Raw genomic sequence first — 18,592 nt, forward strand, 5'->3', positions numbered from 1 at the left:
GGGAGGCTGCGCCAGGCTGGGGCCCGGCCTGGGCAGGTGACTGAGACGGATGGAGCCCACGGCCACTCGGCCCCCAGGCTGGCACCCTGAGCTGCCAGCTCTCAGTCCCACGGCCTTCTGAGATTCTCCCAGCACAGGAACTGCTCGCAGACTCCCCTCCCGCCTCGGGGCTTCCCCTTAAACCTCAGGCTGGTCACCCGGCCCCTCCTGCAAAGGGAGAGGAGACCGAGGCCCCACAGTGAGGACAGCGCCTCTCTGCTCTCAGGTGCCTCTTCTGATGAACCAAGGGGTTGACCAGACGGTCTCTGAGATGCCCCCCCCGTGCTGTTTTGAGGTTTCCAGGGTCAATGATGATGGAGCCACGAGTATGCATGTGGTGCTGGTGTGTGTTGATGCGGAGCCGGCCTGGGAGGGAAGGACCAGGGGAGGGGAAAGCTTGGGGGCTCGGAGGCTGAAGAGGAGAAGCAACAGCTGGGAGCCGGGTCCTGGCTGACGGGGTGAAGGGGAGGGTCTGGAGAGGCAGGTGGACAGGAGGCTAGAAGGTGCTGCTGGAGGAAGCAAGTTCTGTTTATTATTAAGCTCCTCCAGTGTACCGAGCTCTGTGCTAGACATCTGATAAGCATTTTATATGTATTTCTGGCCACAAGAAGCCTGTGAGGTCAGTGGTAGGTGACTAACCTCGTGTTACAAATGAGGGAGCACAGAGAGGTTCGGTGGCTCAGCAGTGGCCCCACAGTGGCCCCTGTCCTTGCTTCCCCGCTGCCTCCTAGCAGGGCCCGGAGTCTGTGCTCCGGCTTTGGTCCTACGAGGAGCCGTGCCCCCAGATCCTGAGGCTGGGGCTGGGCCTGGAGCCAAGTCCTATTACCCACAGGTTTGCAACACAGCACTGCTGGCCAGGGGGAAGGTGGATGGAAAGGCAGGTCTTGGTTTTGCCAGCGTCATCGGGAGGACAGAACTGGAATTTGGGGTTGGCAGAGGGGCAGGGCCCAAGCAAATCTAGTGCTGACGGCAGCTTGGGGCCGGGGCGGCCAGCTATGCTAGCTCTCGCTCCGGGGCCGCTGCCCCACCCGCCCCGCCCACCCCACCCGGGGAGGCCAGCAGGGCCGCTCCCAGCGAGTTCTGGGGCGCCAGGAGCCCCAGCACATGCCGAGCCCTGCCCCTCAAGCCTCACACCCACCCTTCGGCTCCCTCTCTTCCCACTGCCTGCTCTCCCCCTCGCCCGCCCATCTGAGCAGAGCAGGGGTGGTAGGACTGGGCACAGGACCCCCTCTATCCAGCCTCAGGGTGGGGGCCCTGGTCACGTGCACCCGTCTTCCAATCAGGGCTCTTGTGAAGGGCTTGGGGTGTGGCCTTCGTTGCCCCCAGCCCCTCTGTTTTCCATGACCCCACTGGTGGCCGGGAGCCTCTCTGTCCTGCTACAGGCACCCACACCTCGGGGGGCCTGAGGTCGCACCGGAAGTCAGGTCCACAGTCTGTCCGTTGCTACCCTGGTTCCCTGAGGGCAGCCAGTGTCCAGGGCTCTGCAGGGGTCACCACAGAGTTCATTCATTCAGATCCTGGGAAGATGCCTTTCCAGACTGACTGCCCCAGGGTGACGGAGCCAGGGCAGGCGGGGAATTCTGCCTTCCTGATGCGGATCCCCTGGGAAGTACTCCCAAGAGCCCAGAGAGATGGGCAGGGACTCTGCGTGCATCCCTGGGGCACCCCTCCAGCAGGCGATGAGGACAAAGGCCAGGAGAGAAACCCGCCTTTAGGAAGGCAAAGTCTTGCCCAGGATGCGCTGGGCCCCGAGGAAGGGCTAGGGTGAGGCCTGGCTCTGGAGCAAGACGGTGGACTCAGCTCAACAGCAAAAGCACCCAGCGTGTGCCAGTGATGTGGACGGTGGGAGAGAGATGAACAGCACCCAGCTCTTCCCTCTGCCTAATCCGGACGTGGGACACCAGCTGGGACACAGGTGGGCCCCAGCCACAAAGGGTCCTGGGGCATCAAACTCCATTTGGGACTTTCTCGACGGGGATAAATAGGATCGACAAGTTGACAGATGGTAGGCAGCAGGGGGCGGGAATGTCCTGTCCCCCTTGTCTAAGGCCTTTCAGTGGCTTCGCAACCCTCTTAGAATAAAATTCAAACCCCAGACGGAGGTCTAGGAAGTCCGGCAGGATCCTGTACTGGGGGCCACTGTATTGAGTGCACTGAAGCGTTTGAAATGTGGCTGGTGTGTCTGAGGAAACGAATTTTCTATTTCATTTAGTTTTAACTGATTTCAACAGCCAGCACAGAGACGGAACATTCCCCCACCCCAGAAGGTCGTGCAGGACAGCGTGTCCTGCCTGCCTGTGTCCACCTGTGCACACCTCCCCTCCTTAGACTAAGGCCGCACTGGTCTGTCGCTTCCGAGGACATGGCCTTAACACTCTCTGTTTCCTCTGCCTGGGACACCTGCCCCACTGCTGAGCTGGACAGCTTGAGTGCCCCTTTCTGATCCTCTCTGACCACACTTCCTCTTGGTCTGCCCCCTTCGAGGGTAAGCCCTGTGAGAGCAGACCCCACCTTTCTTCAGTTCTGTCCAAGGGGACTGGCAGGGTGTGCAGCCATTTAGGCACTAGGGACATACTCAAGTGACTGCTTGAGCATGCCGTGCACAGAGGGAACAGCATGTGTGCAGAAGGGAACAGCGTGTGCACAGAGGGAACAGCGTGTGTGCAGAAGGGAACAGCGTGTGTGCAGAGGGAACAGCATATGTGTAGAAGGGAACAGCCTGTGCGCAGAAGGAACAGCATGTGTGCAGAGGCACCAGGGAGGCAGCAGCATGGGCAAGTGGGCAGAAGGCTGGTAGGGACAAGATGAGAAGGCAGGCTCCCGAGAGGCTGGGGAGGGGCAGTGTGGTCCATCAGGGAAGGCTCTACATCTCCTGCATCAGGCAGCCACTGAGGATCCCACTGACCCACCAGGAATGAAGCTAGAAAAGGCCAGGCAGCAGGGGCAGGAAGCCCAAAGGTGCCTGGGACGGGGGTCAGGTGAGGAAGGACCGGGCTGCATCAGCTCTATTTGGGTTCAGGGGAGGTGGTCCCTTCACCTGAAGGAGGCTGGAAGCTGAGCAAGGAGTAGCTTCAGCCCCATCACCCTCAGAAGCAGTAGGAGCCCCAGAGCCTGGTCTCAGCCTCCACCGGGCTGGTGCGCCTACCCGGCCTGGCCACCCCCTCCAGCCACCCCCACCTCTGGGAGGTGAGCTTGGTAAAAAGCAAGAACCCTGTCCCTCTCACTGTCACGTCCTGGGACAGCACCTGCTACCCAGGGGAAGCTCCACAAATGAACCTGTATTCCAGTTCTTAGTGAACGTGGAGGTCACGAGCGCTGCAAGCTGGAGCATTGGGAGTGGACCCGGGGTCCCGGGCAGCGCCGAAGGGCCGGCGGCGAGGAGGATGCGACGCCTGTTCCCGCTGGCTCGTCCTGCCACCGACGGGGGCGAGCGTTGACGCATCTGGTTTCAGAGTCAAGTCAAAATTAACTTCTTACAAGACGCTTTCCCTGGACCACCTCATATCCCCTAAACTCAAATCCACCCACACCCCTCAGGACATCCTCATCATCTAAAAGTCTGCTCTGAAAGTCACCTGGGAGCATGCCCTTCCGGCGACCTCTGTCTCTCACTTTGGGACTGCTACCGTCTTCTCTGACCTGTTTCAGAGGCAGGACCCTGACAGGGGCAGGGCTCGGGCAGGCGGAAGAGAGAGTTGATGGGACAGCCATGGCCTAGCCCTAACTATTGTCCAGGGGACCTGATGTAAGATTCTCCTGCTCTAAACCCCCAACGCCGACGCAGAGTCACAGAGCATTAGGGCGAGAGTGAGTTTGCAGAGCTAGCAAACCCTCCTCCTCATCACACAGGTTTGGTGAGGAGGGCAGAGGAGGGGACATGTCCAGCACCATGAAGCAAATGAGTGACACAGCTGGAACCAGAATCCAGGTGGCCTGGCCTCCGTGCCATGTGGTAGAAACGGATGCCGTTGAAAGAGTGGTCCAAGGGAGGCTTTTAGGCACTGCTCGTCACAAAGAAGTCACGAGGAGGCAGCCTGGCACTGCCACCAAGTGCCCAGGAGCAGGCTCCAGGCTGCCCGGGGACGGCCCCGTCTCTGCCACTTCCCAGCTTGGTGACCTTGCTGAAACCATTTTCTCATCCGAGAAAGAAAGATGATGGTGCTGGTACCCACCTCACAGGATGACCGTAGGAACTCAGATGAGACGGTCCCCGCAAAGGGCCCAGACCGCGCCCGATGCGCAGGAGCACAGCAGGTGCTTGCTGCGGCCGTCAGTATAGCAAAGCAACGTTAACACCAGAGTAACTGGGAAGCTGCTAGAAAAACGTCACACCTGGAAACAACGTCAAAGACAAGCAGTTCCAGCCTCCAGGGGCTGAGCATGGCCCTTTACAGCAATCCGGGCGGCTCCCATCCCCTCCTTCAGGCCCTCTGCATCCTGAAGGTGGCAAAATAGCACTATTTAAAGATGTAATTAACAGGTGTTATAGCCAGAGCAGTAAGTGTTAGATGGGCCAAGTGTGTGATACAATGAACTTGTACTTTTATGTGCTGTCATGTATCCTTTATAGTATGTTGGGGCCCTTCTATAATCGGTGTGCACTGCACTTTGAGGCCCATTTTATAGGACTTTTATAAGGGAGGCCGGAGAGTGTGGAGGGAAGAGCCCTGGTCTGGCAGTGACCAGCCTGACTGGGATGGAGGCTTCGCCGCATATTCACTGGTGACCACGGGCAAGCTACCTCCTCTCTGCATCAGAAAAACGCGATGGAAACAAAATCTTACACTTGAAGTGATGGATGAGGTCTACAGGTGCTGAACTTCTGTGTCTGTGACAAGCCGTTGGTCACGTCTCTGGTTTATTTGACGCTAAGTTCCTCGGGACACAGCCCTCAATTATAAAACTATTTCTATTGAAACCATGGCATGCTTTATGGCATTCCGCTCTGCATGTGGCTCCCAGGAACACATTATGGACAGCAACCAGGGATCCGGCATGTAACACCCACTTCATGGGAAGTGAGACAGTGACCTTCACATGGTCCCTGAGACCGTCACCCAGGCTCCCCCATGCGTCCTCACAGGACTCCCGACAGGCACGGATTCTGATGGCCCCTTCCTCTGCAGAGCAGAAGCCCAGCTGAAAGAGAAGGCTGCGAGCTGCGAGTGCAGACTGCACCCGAGAGCAGAGGTGACGGCTGGAGGAGCCCCAAACACAGAGAGGCTGGCCGGACTGCGGGCCGCACGGGTCAGCCGCGGGCGTCCCGAAGGAGAGTCCTGAGTCATCAAGGAGGGCATCAAATGTGCTCAGGGTTTTCGCTTGAGGGGGAAAGGCGGGGTGTGCTGCCTTCAGTAGGATTTCCATCAGTGTAGGTTTGAAACACTCAGTCCTGCGACACACCAAATTTCCGTGCGGGCCACCTCCAGGCCTGAGGACGATGTTAGCAGAGTGAAGCATCACTACACACGTCCCCGGAAGCACGGGAGAGGCACGGAGCTGCCCACGGCGGCCTGGATAGTGAGTCCACAAAGGGGTCGTTTGAAGGGGTAGGCAACCTTCCGGATTTTCAGCAAGGATCTGGGTAGAATTCGAGTTAGACTTAATTTACCTCAGGTTAGCTAGTCTTCATGTATTCATCCATTCAAAAGTACTTTTTAATGCGCCCCCAAGGTGGGCCAGGCACCCGTCCTCGGGGCGCAGTCTGAGGCTCCAGAGGCTGGCACTGTCCTCCCAGCGTCTCCCGCGGCTTGCCGGTGCGGCGGGTTCTGCCCTGTAGTTTTGCATCTCAAGTCTGTCCCGCTGTGGACTTCACGTCCCCACCCCCTGCCTGCAGGCTGGAAGCCGCCTCAGAGGGGAGCACCCCTTCGGGCAGGGGCTGTGCTCCTGCAATCAGCCTGGAAGCCCCCACCCACAGGGCTGGTCTCTGCCGCGACCCCAGGACAGAGGGAGAAGGGCATCTGGCTGTGCCGGGGGCCCAGTCGAGAAAGACTCCTTTTGCCTAGAGAGCGTCTCCCCTCAGCCCCAAGCTGGGCGCGCGCTCTGCCCACGAGCCCGCGAGACCGGCCGGAGGGCGGCTCCCCGGCAGCCTCCCCTCCCGCAGGTGGCAGGGCGCGGGGCCGGGGAGGCAGGAAGAGAGGGCAGGAAGTGGTCCACACACGGACTCGAGGCCCTGCCCCCGCGAGCGCCCCGGGCTCGGGTCGGGCGGCGCGGAGGGGGCGGCGCGGGGCGGGGCGGTATATCCCGGCTGGCGGAGGGCGGGCCCGCCAGTGCGGGACCGGGCCGGGCAGGGTGGAGGCGCCGCGAGCAGCAGCCGGGAGCCCTCGCGCGCGCGGACCTTCACTCTATGGGCACAGGGAGCCGCTGAGCGCGAGAAGAGCCCGCTGCCAGCGCCGCCCCGCACCTCGGACGCCCCGCACCTCGCGCCGGCCCGCTCGGCTCTCCAGGCCCGCGCCCCACGCCCCGCGCCGCCATGAACCACTCGCCGCTCAAGACCGCCTTGGCGTACGAATGCTTCCAGGACCAGGACAACTCGACGCTGGCTCTGCCGACGGACCAGAAGATGAAGACGGGCACGTCTGGCCGGCAGCGCGTGCAGGAGCAGGTGATGATGACGGTCAAGCGGCAGAAGTCCAAGTCCTCGCAGGCGTCCACGCTGAGCCACTCCAATCGAGGTAAAGGCCGGATGCCGCGGGGCCACGCGCCCCTCCCCGGCGCGCCGCGCGGGGGGCGGGGCGGGGGGCGCGCGCATCCGAGGGCGCCCGTGGCGGGGTCCCCGCGAAGGCCCCCGGCAGCGCTCCCGCGGGCCCTACGGTGGAGCCGCAGCCCCGACCGCTCAGCGGCGCGCTGGTGGGCGCGAGGGCAGGCTCACGGAGGGGGTTCGGGGGTACATAATCAGAGCCTTCTCTTCCCCATCCTGCTCGGGGAGCAGCCCCCGCGTCCTGGCCTGCTGGCTGCCCCTGGGATTGTGCACCTCCCTCACCCTGCGCCCTGTCTTGGCCGGACTCAGCCGCGGAATCCCAGTCCGGGTGGGCCCGTGCGTGGCTGCCGGGCAGGCAGGGGAGTCACAGAGACCTGAGTGGGGGCCCCGGAAGGGCGCTGCGGCGGGGGAGGGGGCGCAGGGGGCCCGACAAGCCCTCTTAACTGCGCAGCACGTTAGCAGAAGCCCCACACCTGGCCGGGTCGCCCCAGGCCAGTGCGGACTCGGAGGGCTGAGGACAGGAAGGGGCCCGGGGTGCGCTCTTTCCCCGTGGCTAGTGAGAAACCTCTGTTCCCCCCGATTCCGTCAACGCCACTCAGCTTGAGTAGAAACAAGGGTCTTAGGCTGAGAGTAGGAAATGTGGTCGGCAAGGCTGGGAACCCATCGTCCCCCACCCCACTGGGCCCTCCAGGCGGGCACTTGTCTATCTAGGTGCGGCCTGGCCAGCCCCCTCAGGTCATGATAAGGTCTCCCCTACCAGGGGAGGCTGAGAAAGGGGTAGGACTCCTGAAACTCAAGCAGGAAGGTGTGACACCTCACAGGGGCATTTGTGGAGGATCTTTGATCCAAATACTTTAATGTGACGCTTTCCCAGTAAGAATTACACACAGATCAGCGAACCTTCTGTTTATTTATTTAGCGAAGTTTAGTAAAACGCTAAAGACACTCTGCAGACTGCAGACCAGTGCAGGTCAACTGAGATTTATTTCTCGAGTCAGGAGCTCAACAGAGAGCGAGGAGAATGGGGGTGGTAAAGGGGGGCCAAGGAGACAGACCCCCACCCAGTCTCCCACATGCATGTGCACACACACGCGCACACACCAGCTCAAGATTTCTATCTCTGTGCCCTCCCCTGTCTTCCTCTCCCCTGAGTGGCCCCTGCGTAGAGCTGAGGGAGAGGGGATGGCTGGCTGAGGACTCCCCTGCACCCCAAGCCTAGAGACCCACGCGTCCTTTGCCCCTGGCCCCTCTCCCACCAGACTTGCACTCAAGGTCACAGCCCCTAGAGCGCTCGCCTCTTTCCCTCTGGTGCCTTGGTAGCGGCTCCGAGCCTTTTTTGGAAGTGGCTTTGGGAGAACAAGGTTCCCCCATGTCTGGCCACCACCCAGTCACAGCTCAGGCCAACCTCCTCCCTCCGTTGCGCAAGGCTCACCTGTCCCCAGTACCACTCCTGGTCCGTCCCTGGCCTGAGCCCAGGGCTCACAGCACCAGAATAGTCGCACACCATCCCCTTCTAACCCCCCGCGGGGCACTTGTTGAGCGCTGGCTGAGGGTGCTCTCCTCCCCGCCTTGCTCTCTGTGGGTAAGGTCCACCTCCTTCCTCTCCACTCCTCCACCCTAAGGCCCTCCAGGGTTAAGCAGGTGAGGGTGGACTCCGATGGCCAGTGCACAGCTCTCCAAGGGCTGACCCTGAAGGCGTGTCCCCAATACCTTTGGCTCTGGCCTGTTTCCCCAGCGGCATCATAGCTGGGAGAGGCGGTGAGGCCACCTGGAGCCTGTGTTTCTGGTTTATCTGGCTCTGTCTCCATCAGTCTCCCCTCCCCTCCGCTGGCGCCGCCCAGGTGTCCCCTGTTTGCTCTGGGACCACCTCTCCTCGCTTCAGTCCCTCTGTCTCGGTGGTTTCATTCCACGAGTCTGCTCTGGTTCCCGGGAGGGGTGAGTTGGGGCTGTGGAATGGCCACATCCCAGGTGGGTCCCCACACCCACCTGGACAGGCTCCTATTCTCCTTCAGTCTCCTGAGAGAGAAGAGTGGGTTTCTCTGAGGTTTTTGATTCTCCCCTGAACCCCATCCACGGCCCCTTGGTTGAGAACGCCTGCCCTAAAGCAGGCCAGGTGCGCCCCATTTGCCCGCCTCTCTCTCTGCACCCTGTGGAGGACAGTCAGGAATCGGCCCCCAAGTTCCCAGTAAGAGAAGCATCTTTTCCTCAGAGCCGTCCCCTAGGGCTGTCTTCCCTGCTGTCGGGGAGAGGGCCTTGAGCAGTCCCCGGGGAGGGAGGGGGGGTCTCTGGGACCTGGAGACCTTGCAGGACAGGGCTGCTCAGGACCTGCCAGCCCGCAGGGTCTCTTCCTGGCCTGGCCCCAGAGCACGGCTCCCTGCCCTCCCCCGGTGTCCCCGTGGGCAGCGGGTGTCTGACTGTGTGGGAAGCAGGGAGAGCCCAGGGGACATGGCTGCGCAGCCAAAGATCGAGGCTTAGGAACTTGCCCTCCCCAAGCCTGGGGAGTCTGTGCAGGGTGGACCTGGGCTGCCAGGGTGGGGGGAGGGCTGGCGCGCTGTAGTCTGTCCGAGAGGAGACGCTCTTCCCGCTCAGATTCTTATCATTTCTCTTGGGAGCTCTTGCTAAAGTTTAACCAGGTCTCCTCTGGTCCAAATCCAAACCCCCAAACCCACTGTCACCACCACAGGTGCGCGCGCGCACACACGAAATTGATGGAACCACCTTCCTTCCGCACATCGCTCCTCACTCCAGGGAATTCCTAACCCAGGCAGCGCCACTCGCCCACTCTCACCCTCACTGCGGGTGAGGCGGCTACAGCCCGGGGCCCAAGGGGCCGACTCCACCCTTCTCAGAGCACCGTTTCCCATCTAGGACCCTCAGAGAAGGGGTGGGGTGCACTGGGCAGGCGTCCCTCCCCCGCCGTGTCCCTCATCCGTTCCCTCACTCCGCAGCGCTGCCTGAGGCCCTCCTGGGGGCAGGCTTGTGCCCTTCCGAGGTACCCCATCCCCAGGGGAGGTCGCCGCCTTAGGGCCCCCCTTGCCCGCTTTCTGGATTTGTATTGGGCTGTGTCTCAGCGTGAGAGTCTGCCTGAGGGAGGTTCTGTTCTTTCTACTCTCTTGGAAGGTGTCCTATCCTGACCACAGACTGTGAACAGACATCACTTCTAGGGCTATCTCCCCAGGACCCAAGCTGAGATGGGAAGTGGTAAAAGCTGTCTGTGCAGTAGCCTGTCCCGGCAGCGAAACATATTAATTAAACTTCAAGTAAACCAATTTGTGTTTCTTTACAACGTCTCTTGGCTTGGAGCTGAGGTTTTAGCCAGAATTTCCGTTGGCCTGTTAAACGCATGCAAAAATGCCGAGTGTCCAGGGGTTCCAGAGCAAATGCTGCTCCCCTGGGTCCTGGTCCTTTGCTAAACTGGTTGGCAGAGATTAAAAAACAAACAAACAAGGCAAAACAAAAGAAACCCCTCTTCCCACACGCCAAGTGGTAAATATCAATAAGCCAGTTGTTCTGAGTTTGACGACCTGGGAAGCACTTCGGCTGAGGGTGAGGCCCCTAGGAGGCAAGTGGCACTGGAGCAAGACGGAAGAATGTTCTCCTGGGAGACGGCCCGCGTGACGATCTTTGCAGGCACACGTGTGCACGCGTGGACTCACACACACGCGCGCGCACCCCACCTCACAGCCCGTGCTGCGGCAGGAGTCCAGCTGGTGGTGGGAGACTTCAGTTCCATCTGGATCTATTGCCAACTGCTGTGTGGCCTTGGGCAAGTCACCACCTCTCCCTGGGTCTCTCCCAATATCTTCAAATATTTCATTGGAAATGGATTGTGTAACTCACTGCCTCTGCAGACCGTGCCCCCAGCTGCCTGCAGCTGTCCTGCAAAAGGCTCCTTCCCTCCAGGAGCACCATGCCCACAGCCTCTCTCCAGTCGGCACCCACACCTCCCCTTCAAACATCGCCTGATGCACCGTTCCAAACGGACTACACAGTGGGACCATCTGGCAATTTAAAAGGATGCCAGTGCCCGGGTCCTGTCCCCCGAGATTCGGATTTAGTTCCTGTGGGGACAGCAGGGGCATGTGGACCTCTAAAAGCTCCCATGCAGTTCTGAAGTGCAGCGAAGTCCAAGAAAGACGGCTTTCGTGCCATCCCCACTCACGCAGAGACCCAGAGTGGGGCTCACCCCTCACACGCAGCCTCTCTGCGTGCCCCACACACGGACGGACACCTAGTGTGGTAGCTGCTGGTGACTTTCTACCCTGGGCCCCTTTGAGGGGCTGAGCCCTGTGCTGGGCCTGCCCCCGCTTCTTGGCCTGCCCCCAGGATGCTCCTGCCCTCAGGTTTAGGGATGGCCACACACAGGTTGTCAGAAAGAGAGGCAGGATTCCGGCAGAGCTGGGTTTGAACATGCCCCAGCAGGGCCCACGGGAGGGACAGGAGAGGACAGGGCCATAGCAGTCCAGTTTGCTTCGTGCCTCTGTTCCATACACGTGCCCGGGAAAGGGCAGGACCTGCCCCAGAGCGCCTGGTGGGGTTGAGCTGAGCTCCCATCCAGGACAGGGTGGCGTGTCCACAGAGCTCCCCGCAGGCCGGGCAGAGGCCCCAGGAGACGTCTGGGTGCCTGGACCGTCCCACAGGCACAGCTCCTGCCCGCTTTCGAACATCATGGGGGAGCTTGTCTCACAAGTGTCTTCCGACAGTTCTTCTGAGGGTCTCACTTAAATTCCTCCTGCTGTGGGCCTCGTCCTGCTGGGCATCCTGTGTGGGAGGGACTGCGGGCGGTGAAGCCAAGGCGTCTTCCGGGCTGAAAGATGCTGGGCGGCGGGCCTCCTTCTCCAGCGCTTGGTGCTGGGGAGCAGCTGTCCGTGCAGAAGCAGCTGGAAGACATGGGCCTCGTGGGAGACAGATTACCAGACACACCTCTAGAGCTCAGTCTGTGACAGGACCTCCTGACCAGCCAGGGACAGGGGTATGGGGGAGGCTGGGGTGGAGGAGAGGTGTTTCGGGTGACCTCTGCCCCAGGGGCAGCCCGTCGGTCGGGCAGGCGGACGTCCCGAGAGGGTGGGGAACACACACTCCCCTACACACACACACACACACACACACACACACACACGAGGAGCGTGTGGCACGCAGTGAGATCATACTTGGGCAGAGTGCTGACGGCGCTCCGCGGGGGGCCTGGGGGCCCGGAGCGGGTGGCTCATCTCCAGCAGGAGCTGGTTTTGTGCAGGGTTTTGGATACAGGGGGAGGGCTTGGCTGAGGAGGAGAGCAGGAATGCTTCAGGTGTGGCGGGCGTGACCGATGTGAGAGCTCGGAGGTGGAGGAGGGTGAGTCATCCCGCGAAGGTCCGCCCGTCCCGGCGGGAAGGACTCCTACGTGTCCTGACACAGGAGGTGCCTCTGTGTTCAGACCCCCGTAGGTGAGGGGGCGTGGGCTGCCCTCGTGACACAGGACAGAGTCAGGCAACCATGCGGGACCCAAGGGAGGCGGCACCCGGGACCCTGACCAGCTCTGAGGTGGCTTTTCCCCCTGAATCACTGACCCGAAGGGAGGCTCGCCGCGTGGGCCGGCAGAGTGGCCAGTGTTGCTGGTGCACAGGGAAGGCAGACTTTTGCTCCCTGACCCTGGGCTTCTGTGGGTGGGCAGACGCCTCCTGACAGACGCACAATTGGGCCGCATCAGATTCAAGGAGAGACCGCTGTCTTGGCTCAAGGCCCACAGGCCCTTCCAGAGAGATGGAGGGTGCAATGCTCCCCGGGAGGTGGGGAGACGGGGCGGGCTGGGTGCTGGGATCCCCTCCCATCTGCTCCTGGACCAAGAATCCTCCCCAAGGAAGTGTTCTAGGTTCTCTCTCTCCCCGTTTGCAGACCCACCGAGGACCTCTTTGGGTGGGAAGGGGGCCTGGCTAGGTGGAGTCCAGGACTGCGGTCCCATGCTGCAATTATGGGGACACTGAGCCCCCAGCACCCTCAGCATGAGGGCTGGGCAAGGGGACCGAACCTCACCATTCCCTACACCGAGAAGACAGTCAGGCAGGGGCCCAGAGACCAGGTGAGAGTCGTCAGGTAAGGCTTCCTAGGAGTGAGGTCCAGAGAGGTCCTGGGGCCAGGGGAGAGCCTTCCCATCCTCTCAGTGAGAAGCCGCATGTTCCTGCTGTTGGACCTGACTTTCAGAGGGTAGCACTCCCACAGGGTCCAGGGAGGGTAAGCTCACTTCTGCCATGGGAACGACACTCTTAGTAACAGCCCAGCTCCTGCCTGCGCCCCTCGAGGTATCTGGCACACCGCAAGGTGTGACTTCAAGTGTATGACGTCTCTGGACTCCCCTCCCTTGAAACCTTGGCCCAAGGGCAGCTGCCTCCTGCCAGAGAAGCAGCGCTGGCGGTGTGATGGCAGTCTCATTCTCACAAAGAGGCCAAGCCAGGCAGCTGAAGATGGGAGTCAGGTGGTCTGACCCCAGATGCAGATGATCTCGGTGGGGGGCACCTTCAGGAGTGAGAAGGTATTCCAGAGGTCATCTGCCTCCATGGCAGAGAACACCCCACTGTCATACGGAGAAGAATGAGAGGGAGGCGGGCAGGTGCAGGGTGTGGAGGGGATGCTTCACCGGATGACCGGGAGTGCGAGTGAGTGACATCACTGCTGACAGACTCCCTCCTGGGAAGGGGCGGCGCCCCGTGGGAGCCTGGACTCCACGGGGCCTCTGGGGCTGCCTCTCCTCGATCTCTTTGTCTGTCACCACCCCGGGTTTTCCATCCAGAGCAGCTGGCTGACCCACGCTCGCCCTTGGGTGAGAAATTCCTGCCCAGTGGGGCAATAGCCAGCCAAGTGAGCCCTGGCCTGCCCCGCCCTGGGAGGGATGGCAGAAGGGGCCTGGATGAAGGGGAGCTGTCGGCCGCCTGGGGTCCTGGCCGCGGCCCCGTGCCTGGTGAGAGCTAGTTCTGGGCGTCCGAGCCCACGATCCTGCCTCCAGACTGCCCCCCGACAAAGGCAGCGCTTCTCGAGGGGCAGCTTCTGGAGGAAGAGGCACAGGCTGCCCGCACTCAGCAGGGGGCTGGGAGTAAGTCCGAGGGGTCAGGCCTGGGCCTGGGGCTGCCTGGGGTGGGGACACCCGGGAGGACGCCGAGGTGGGCAGCAAAGGAGGTGGTGATGTAGCCGTTGATGCCCGGACTTCTTCCTTGCAAGCTGAACCCTGTCTCTTGAGATGAGAGGTTGGGCTTCTCTGGACGTTGTCAGACACGTGCCTCTGTGGTCACACAACCACAGAACCGTGGGGTACAGAGAAGCCACCTCTTCTTTTTATAGCAGAGGAAGCCCGGGCCCAGAGCCAGGACCAATTCCAGCACCTCTGGGCTCCCAGGGCAGGTGGTCTCCGCCACAGCCGTTAGACCTAGTGGCCAGGATATCCTCCACCATGGGGAAGGGGGCATGGGGAATCAGGGCAGTGGCCCCTCCTATGAGCTGTTGGGGAGGTCATCTGGCTTTGGATGGAGAAGGTGTCCTGCCACCATCCAAAGCTGCCCCCCTGCTATGCCTTCTACTCCCAGCTCAAGCACTCCAGCCCCCACCCCCAAGGCTTAGGAGCCTGAGGGGACACGTCTGATGGGGAGGGGCTCAGGGAGCCAGGTGGGATCAGGTCAGACCCTTCCCCCAATGCTGGAGTTGGACCACTCTCCCGGCCCGACTTTCCCCAGGGGCCATCATTTAATAAGAGTGAGGGGCTGTCCTTGCTCTGGACACCCATGCCCTAGAGCCATGGCTTGCCCCTCATGCAACTCTCTGCCTGGGAGATGGGACACCAGGCAGGATGTGCTCTGGGGTTCAGACAGCAGGACAGCATGTGTTCAGAGGTAGGAGAGACTGCCTTTCAGGCGCAGAGGTTTTGAGCCAGGCTTTGAATGGTGAGTGAGATTTGATGGCTGCGGCCAAGGCCAGACAGAAGGCAGACTCGGCGGGACACGGAGCAAGCAAAGCCTGGCAGGGCACTGTCAGCCACATCTCGAGGACCACAGGACGGCAGGCAGACCAGCCCCACAGAGCTGGCGCTGCCCTCCTGGGGCAGGAGCCCCACGTCCAGGCTGCTTCCCGTGATCCGAAGCCACCTTGCCCCTAATAATCGTAATGACACTCCGTCCTCCCATGGAGCCTGTCATTTGTGGGCTGCAAGCTCTTGGAGAACAGTAATTAATCCTCGCTGGGCCTTTGAGGTTGGTGGCTGCTCCCCCGTGGGCAGTGGGGGCACCTGGGAGATGAAGGGGGCGGAGGGCCCCCTCGTCACAACTGGGGGCCGGGCTGGGGTTTAGAAGCAGAGAACCACTGCTTTGCGTGGCCTTCTCACCCTCCGGAGCTGTCCTGTGGCCCTGACCTCGAGGCTCTGGACCTGGCATGTTGAGATCCTGCCCATCTTCCCCGAGTGGGACGCTTCTCCTAGTGGAGTGCGGAGTTGTGGTTCCCTGGAGGGGGCCGGCGGTGCTCCGAGGCCCTCCGGACCAGCTCATCTCCTGTAGGTGTCCACCCAGCCCCGGCAGCAGGGGCAGACCCTCAGGAAGGGGTCCGCCGGGACCCTCAGGGCTGACCCTGCGGCCTCTGTAGGAGCCCTGCCCTCGGCCCTGGGTGTGGGAGAGGCCGAGTGCAGAGGTAGACAGCTCACGGAGGCTGACTCTCCGTCCTCCTCCTCCTCCGCGGGCTCGGACCTGGTCTCCTCTGGGGCTGCTGAGGGGATGCCATGGGGAGGAGGCTGGGCGAGGAGCATAGCCAGCACTGTCCTGACACCTGCCTCTGTCCCGCAGGTTCCATGTACGACGGCTTGGCCGACAGTTACAGCGGCTACGGGACCACCGGACGGAGCAGCTACTACTCCAAGTTCCAAGCGGGGACCGGCTCCTGGGGCTACCCGGTAAGGGGCTGCTTCCCGGGAGGCCAGGGGTGGCGCAGGGTCTGTGAGGGGAAAGCCTGCGCGGTCACGGAGAAAGTGATGCGGGCAGGACGGGTCCGCGAGGTGAGGCCCCGGCTCTGACCGGGTCTGTGCGCTCGGCCTCTCCCTGCAGCTCCTGTCTGGGCAGGCTGGCTATTTGGGAATGTCTCAAATGCAAACACTTTAGAAAAAGCATAAAGAAAACAACATTTCTTTTAAAGTCCATTTCCTAATATGCCTGATTTGATCATGGATGGGAAAGAAGTCTGGATTCTTGCAGTCCAGCCGTGGATTAATTTAGATGTTTCTAGGAAAATCCTGAAGGGACCCCTCTCCTCAGTATGTGCTGCTGCCCAGGGAGGGGGCTCTGGAGGTCCCCAGAGGACGGGAGGGCGCGTCCGCCTTCGCAGCTCTTGAGTGAGAGGCTGTGCGCTGGGGCAGAACGTTGCCTGAGTCTGCAGGTCGGACAAACCCGCGTTCGCATTCCAGGTCTGTTACTCACGGAGCGTGTGACCTTGGGTGAGACACTTCTAGCTCCCGACCTCAGTCTCCCCAGGGTAAAATGGGCATAAAGTCTGCCTCTTGGGGTTGGGGTCAGGACTAAATGAAATAATGTGGGGAAAAACCTGACTAGAAGCGTTTGAAAGAATTTTTTTTAATTAGCACTAGTGGAGATTCTGCTGGATCGTTTCATTCTGGGCCCGTCACTGTCTTTCTGCGCGATTTCAACTCCCGTGCTCACATCCCTTACTGAGCAAACGCTGCTTTAGCCCTAGCTCTGCGCCAGGTGCTGGGGTGGGTGCTCGACTCAACCACAGAAGCCCGAGCAGGGGTCTTCTTCTACTCTGAGCTCAGGGGTGTTGGGCTCGGTGACACCCGAGTTTCCTTCCAGTCACCCAATTCTATGACTTCATTTTTGCTAATTTCAACATTAGCCTGTGTTGTTCTGGGAATTCTTTTGGGAGAAGGCCTGTGCCATTGGGGATAAAGGGTGCTTCTCCACAGGACTCGGGGCTCAGATTTCAGCAGCTTTTGCTTTGAGTCGGCCTTGGTCATAGACGTCACCCCGATCGTCAGGGAAAGAGAGAGACGGTGGTTTCTGAGTTCTGTGTTCCTTGTCATCTCCTGGGTTCCTTCCTCAGTCCTTGGGGCTAATTTTGGAGGGTTTGTCTGTCTTGCATGTCACGGTCAGGGACTGAAAGGAAGAAGTAACCAGGTTTGCTGCAGATTCATCCCACCCTGCTCTTTCCCCCTGATTCGTGATGTTAACTGATACCCTCCGTGCAGCAGGCTGGTTGATCAGGACTGATGACTAGACAGAATCTGAGAACGTGACTTAGTGATGCCGTGAAAAGGATTAGGAGACCCCGGGGGGCAGGTCCCTGGCCCGGGCCAGCAGTCAGAATGAGTAATCGTGCTGACGCTGCAGGTGTGACGTGCTGTGCTGCTAACTCAGAACTCGGAAAGCTCGGGTTCTAGCCCTGGGTATGCTGCTCTGTGGTTCTGCGACTTTGGATCGGCCTCTTAGCTTCCCTGGGTGTCAGTGTTTTCTCTGTGTACCCTCCCTCAGGGCTGATGTGCCACCTTAACTGTGAAGTGTCATCAAACTGGCAGCAAGGGGTTATCACACGGGGACGTTTGTAACCGAGACCTGCAAAGGAACACTTTCCGAGGGGTTTCGCTGAGGGGGTGGTAGGAGAACCTCCACGTGGCCGCGTTGAGCGCTTCTTCTGGTCCAACAGCTCAGTCCACCGCCGCAGTCTCCCGGTGCCCTCCCGAGTCAGCCCAGGCCTCCCTGTGCCTGTTTCCTGACAACCCGTGAAAATTCCTCCCTTTCCCGCACCCCAAGGCCCAGCCCTCCTGCTCCCTCTCTGCTGGCGGGACTTCAGACATGACTCACGTCGGGCAGCTGCTGGGGCACGTCCTGGCTCCTCTCTGTTCGGGAAAGGCTCTGGGAACCGCGCAGAGCGGCCCGCTCACGGGGATTTGGCGGGGGGGGGGGGGGGGCGACGTGGGGGATGGGAGAAGCGATGCCCGAGCCAGGCGCTCATCCGTGAGGACGGCCAAACCGAGCGGGCTCGGGACCAGGGGAAGGAGGGCGGGGTGGGGGGGGGGTAACGGGAGACGGCGGGAGATCATCCCGCGTCCGTGGGATTTTCCCATGGACGGCGCGACTGAGCCAGGCCGAGGTCAGTTCCCCCCGGTGAAAACGGGGTGCAGGGCGGGGGCGAGGAGCAGGGCGTGGCCGTCTGCGGAAGGACCGGCTCCTGCAGACGCCTTACTTCATCAGTCAGCCGGAGTCCAGGGGCGCGGGGAGGGGGAGCGGGGCGCGGGGTGGTGGGGGACGCGCCGGGGAGCCGGCGGCGCAGTCCAGGTGGGAGAAGCACAGAGGTCTGCAGATAGATCGGATGCAGGCGCTGGTCGCTAAACTGGAGGACTTCACCAGTCTGCCGTTTGGACCTCTAAAATTTTTTAAAAATACGAGTGTCGTTAGCGCCGTTTTAGGGGCCCTCTAAGAAAACCAGTCCCATTTTTGCGTTGTCAGCTTGACCAGAAATGGTATTAAGCACTCTGAGCACTTCAGTCCTCAGATTTGGCTTCAGTTCCAAATACCAAATCAACTCCCAATTGGTCACCACTGAGGATCTATTTTATTTAAATATGCAAAGGGTCTGCGGGCAATTCCAAAAAGAAAGTTCTAAGAATGTCCCAAAGGCAGCAGCTTTACCTCATGGATTTGCCTTCATCCTATGTCAGCAGCAGTCCACTAAGTAAAAACATAGATTTTACACGCCTGCTTATAATGTTTTATTCTTAGAGCTGAGTTCTATTTTCCAGAATATTATGGGAATTTTTGCTTCTACTTTCCTGAAGGACATTGGCCTGGGGTTTAAGAGAATTATGATTTTGTAAGGTTATAATGTCAGGTAATGCTA

The 18,592-nt window shown here is 60.5% G+C and overlaps 1 protein-coding gene across 3 annotated transcripts in view; it reads left to right on the plus strand.

Moving 5' to 3' along the window:
* The first annotated feature begins 6,285 nt into the window (after positions 1-6,285).
* PKP1 (plakophilin 1) overlaps positions 6,286-18,592 on the plus strand; it is a 41,299-nt gene continuing 28,992 nt past the window's right edge. For 2 of the 3 annotated variants that reach the window (XM_072948816.1, XM_072948817.1), the window contains exons 1-2: positions 6,286-6,710; positions 15,532-15,638. In XM_072948816.1, coding sequence (XP_072804917.1) covers positions 6,509-6,710; positions 15,532-15,638 — 309 coding nt within the window. In that variant the 5' untranslated portion in view covers positions 6,286-6,508. Of the gene's footprint in view, positions 6,711-15,071; positions 15,246-15,531; positions 15,639-18,592 lie in introns of those variants that run through there. The other variant, XM_072948818.1, reaches the window with a different exon arrangement.

The sequence above is a fragment of the Vicugna pacos genome, chromosome 23, assembly GCF_048564905.1.
Source record: "Vicugna pacos chromosome 23, VicPac4, whole genome shotgun sequence".
NCBI classification, from domain to species: Eukaryota; Metazoa; Chordata; class Mammalia; order Artiodactyla; family Camelidae; genus Vicugna; species Vicugna pacos.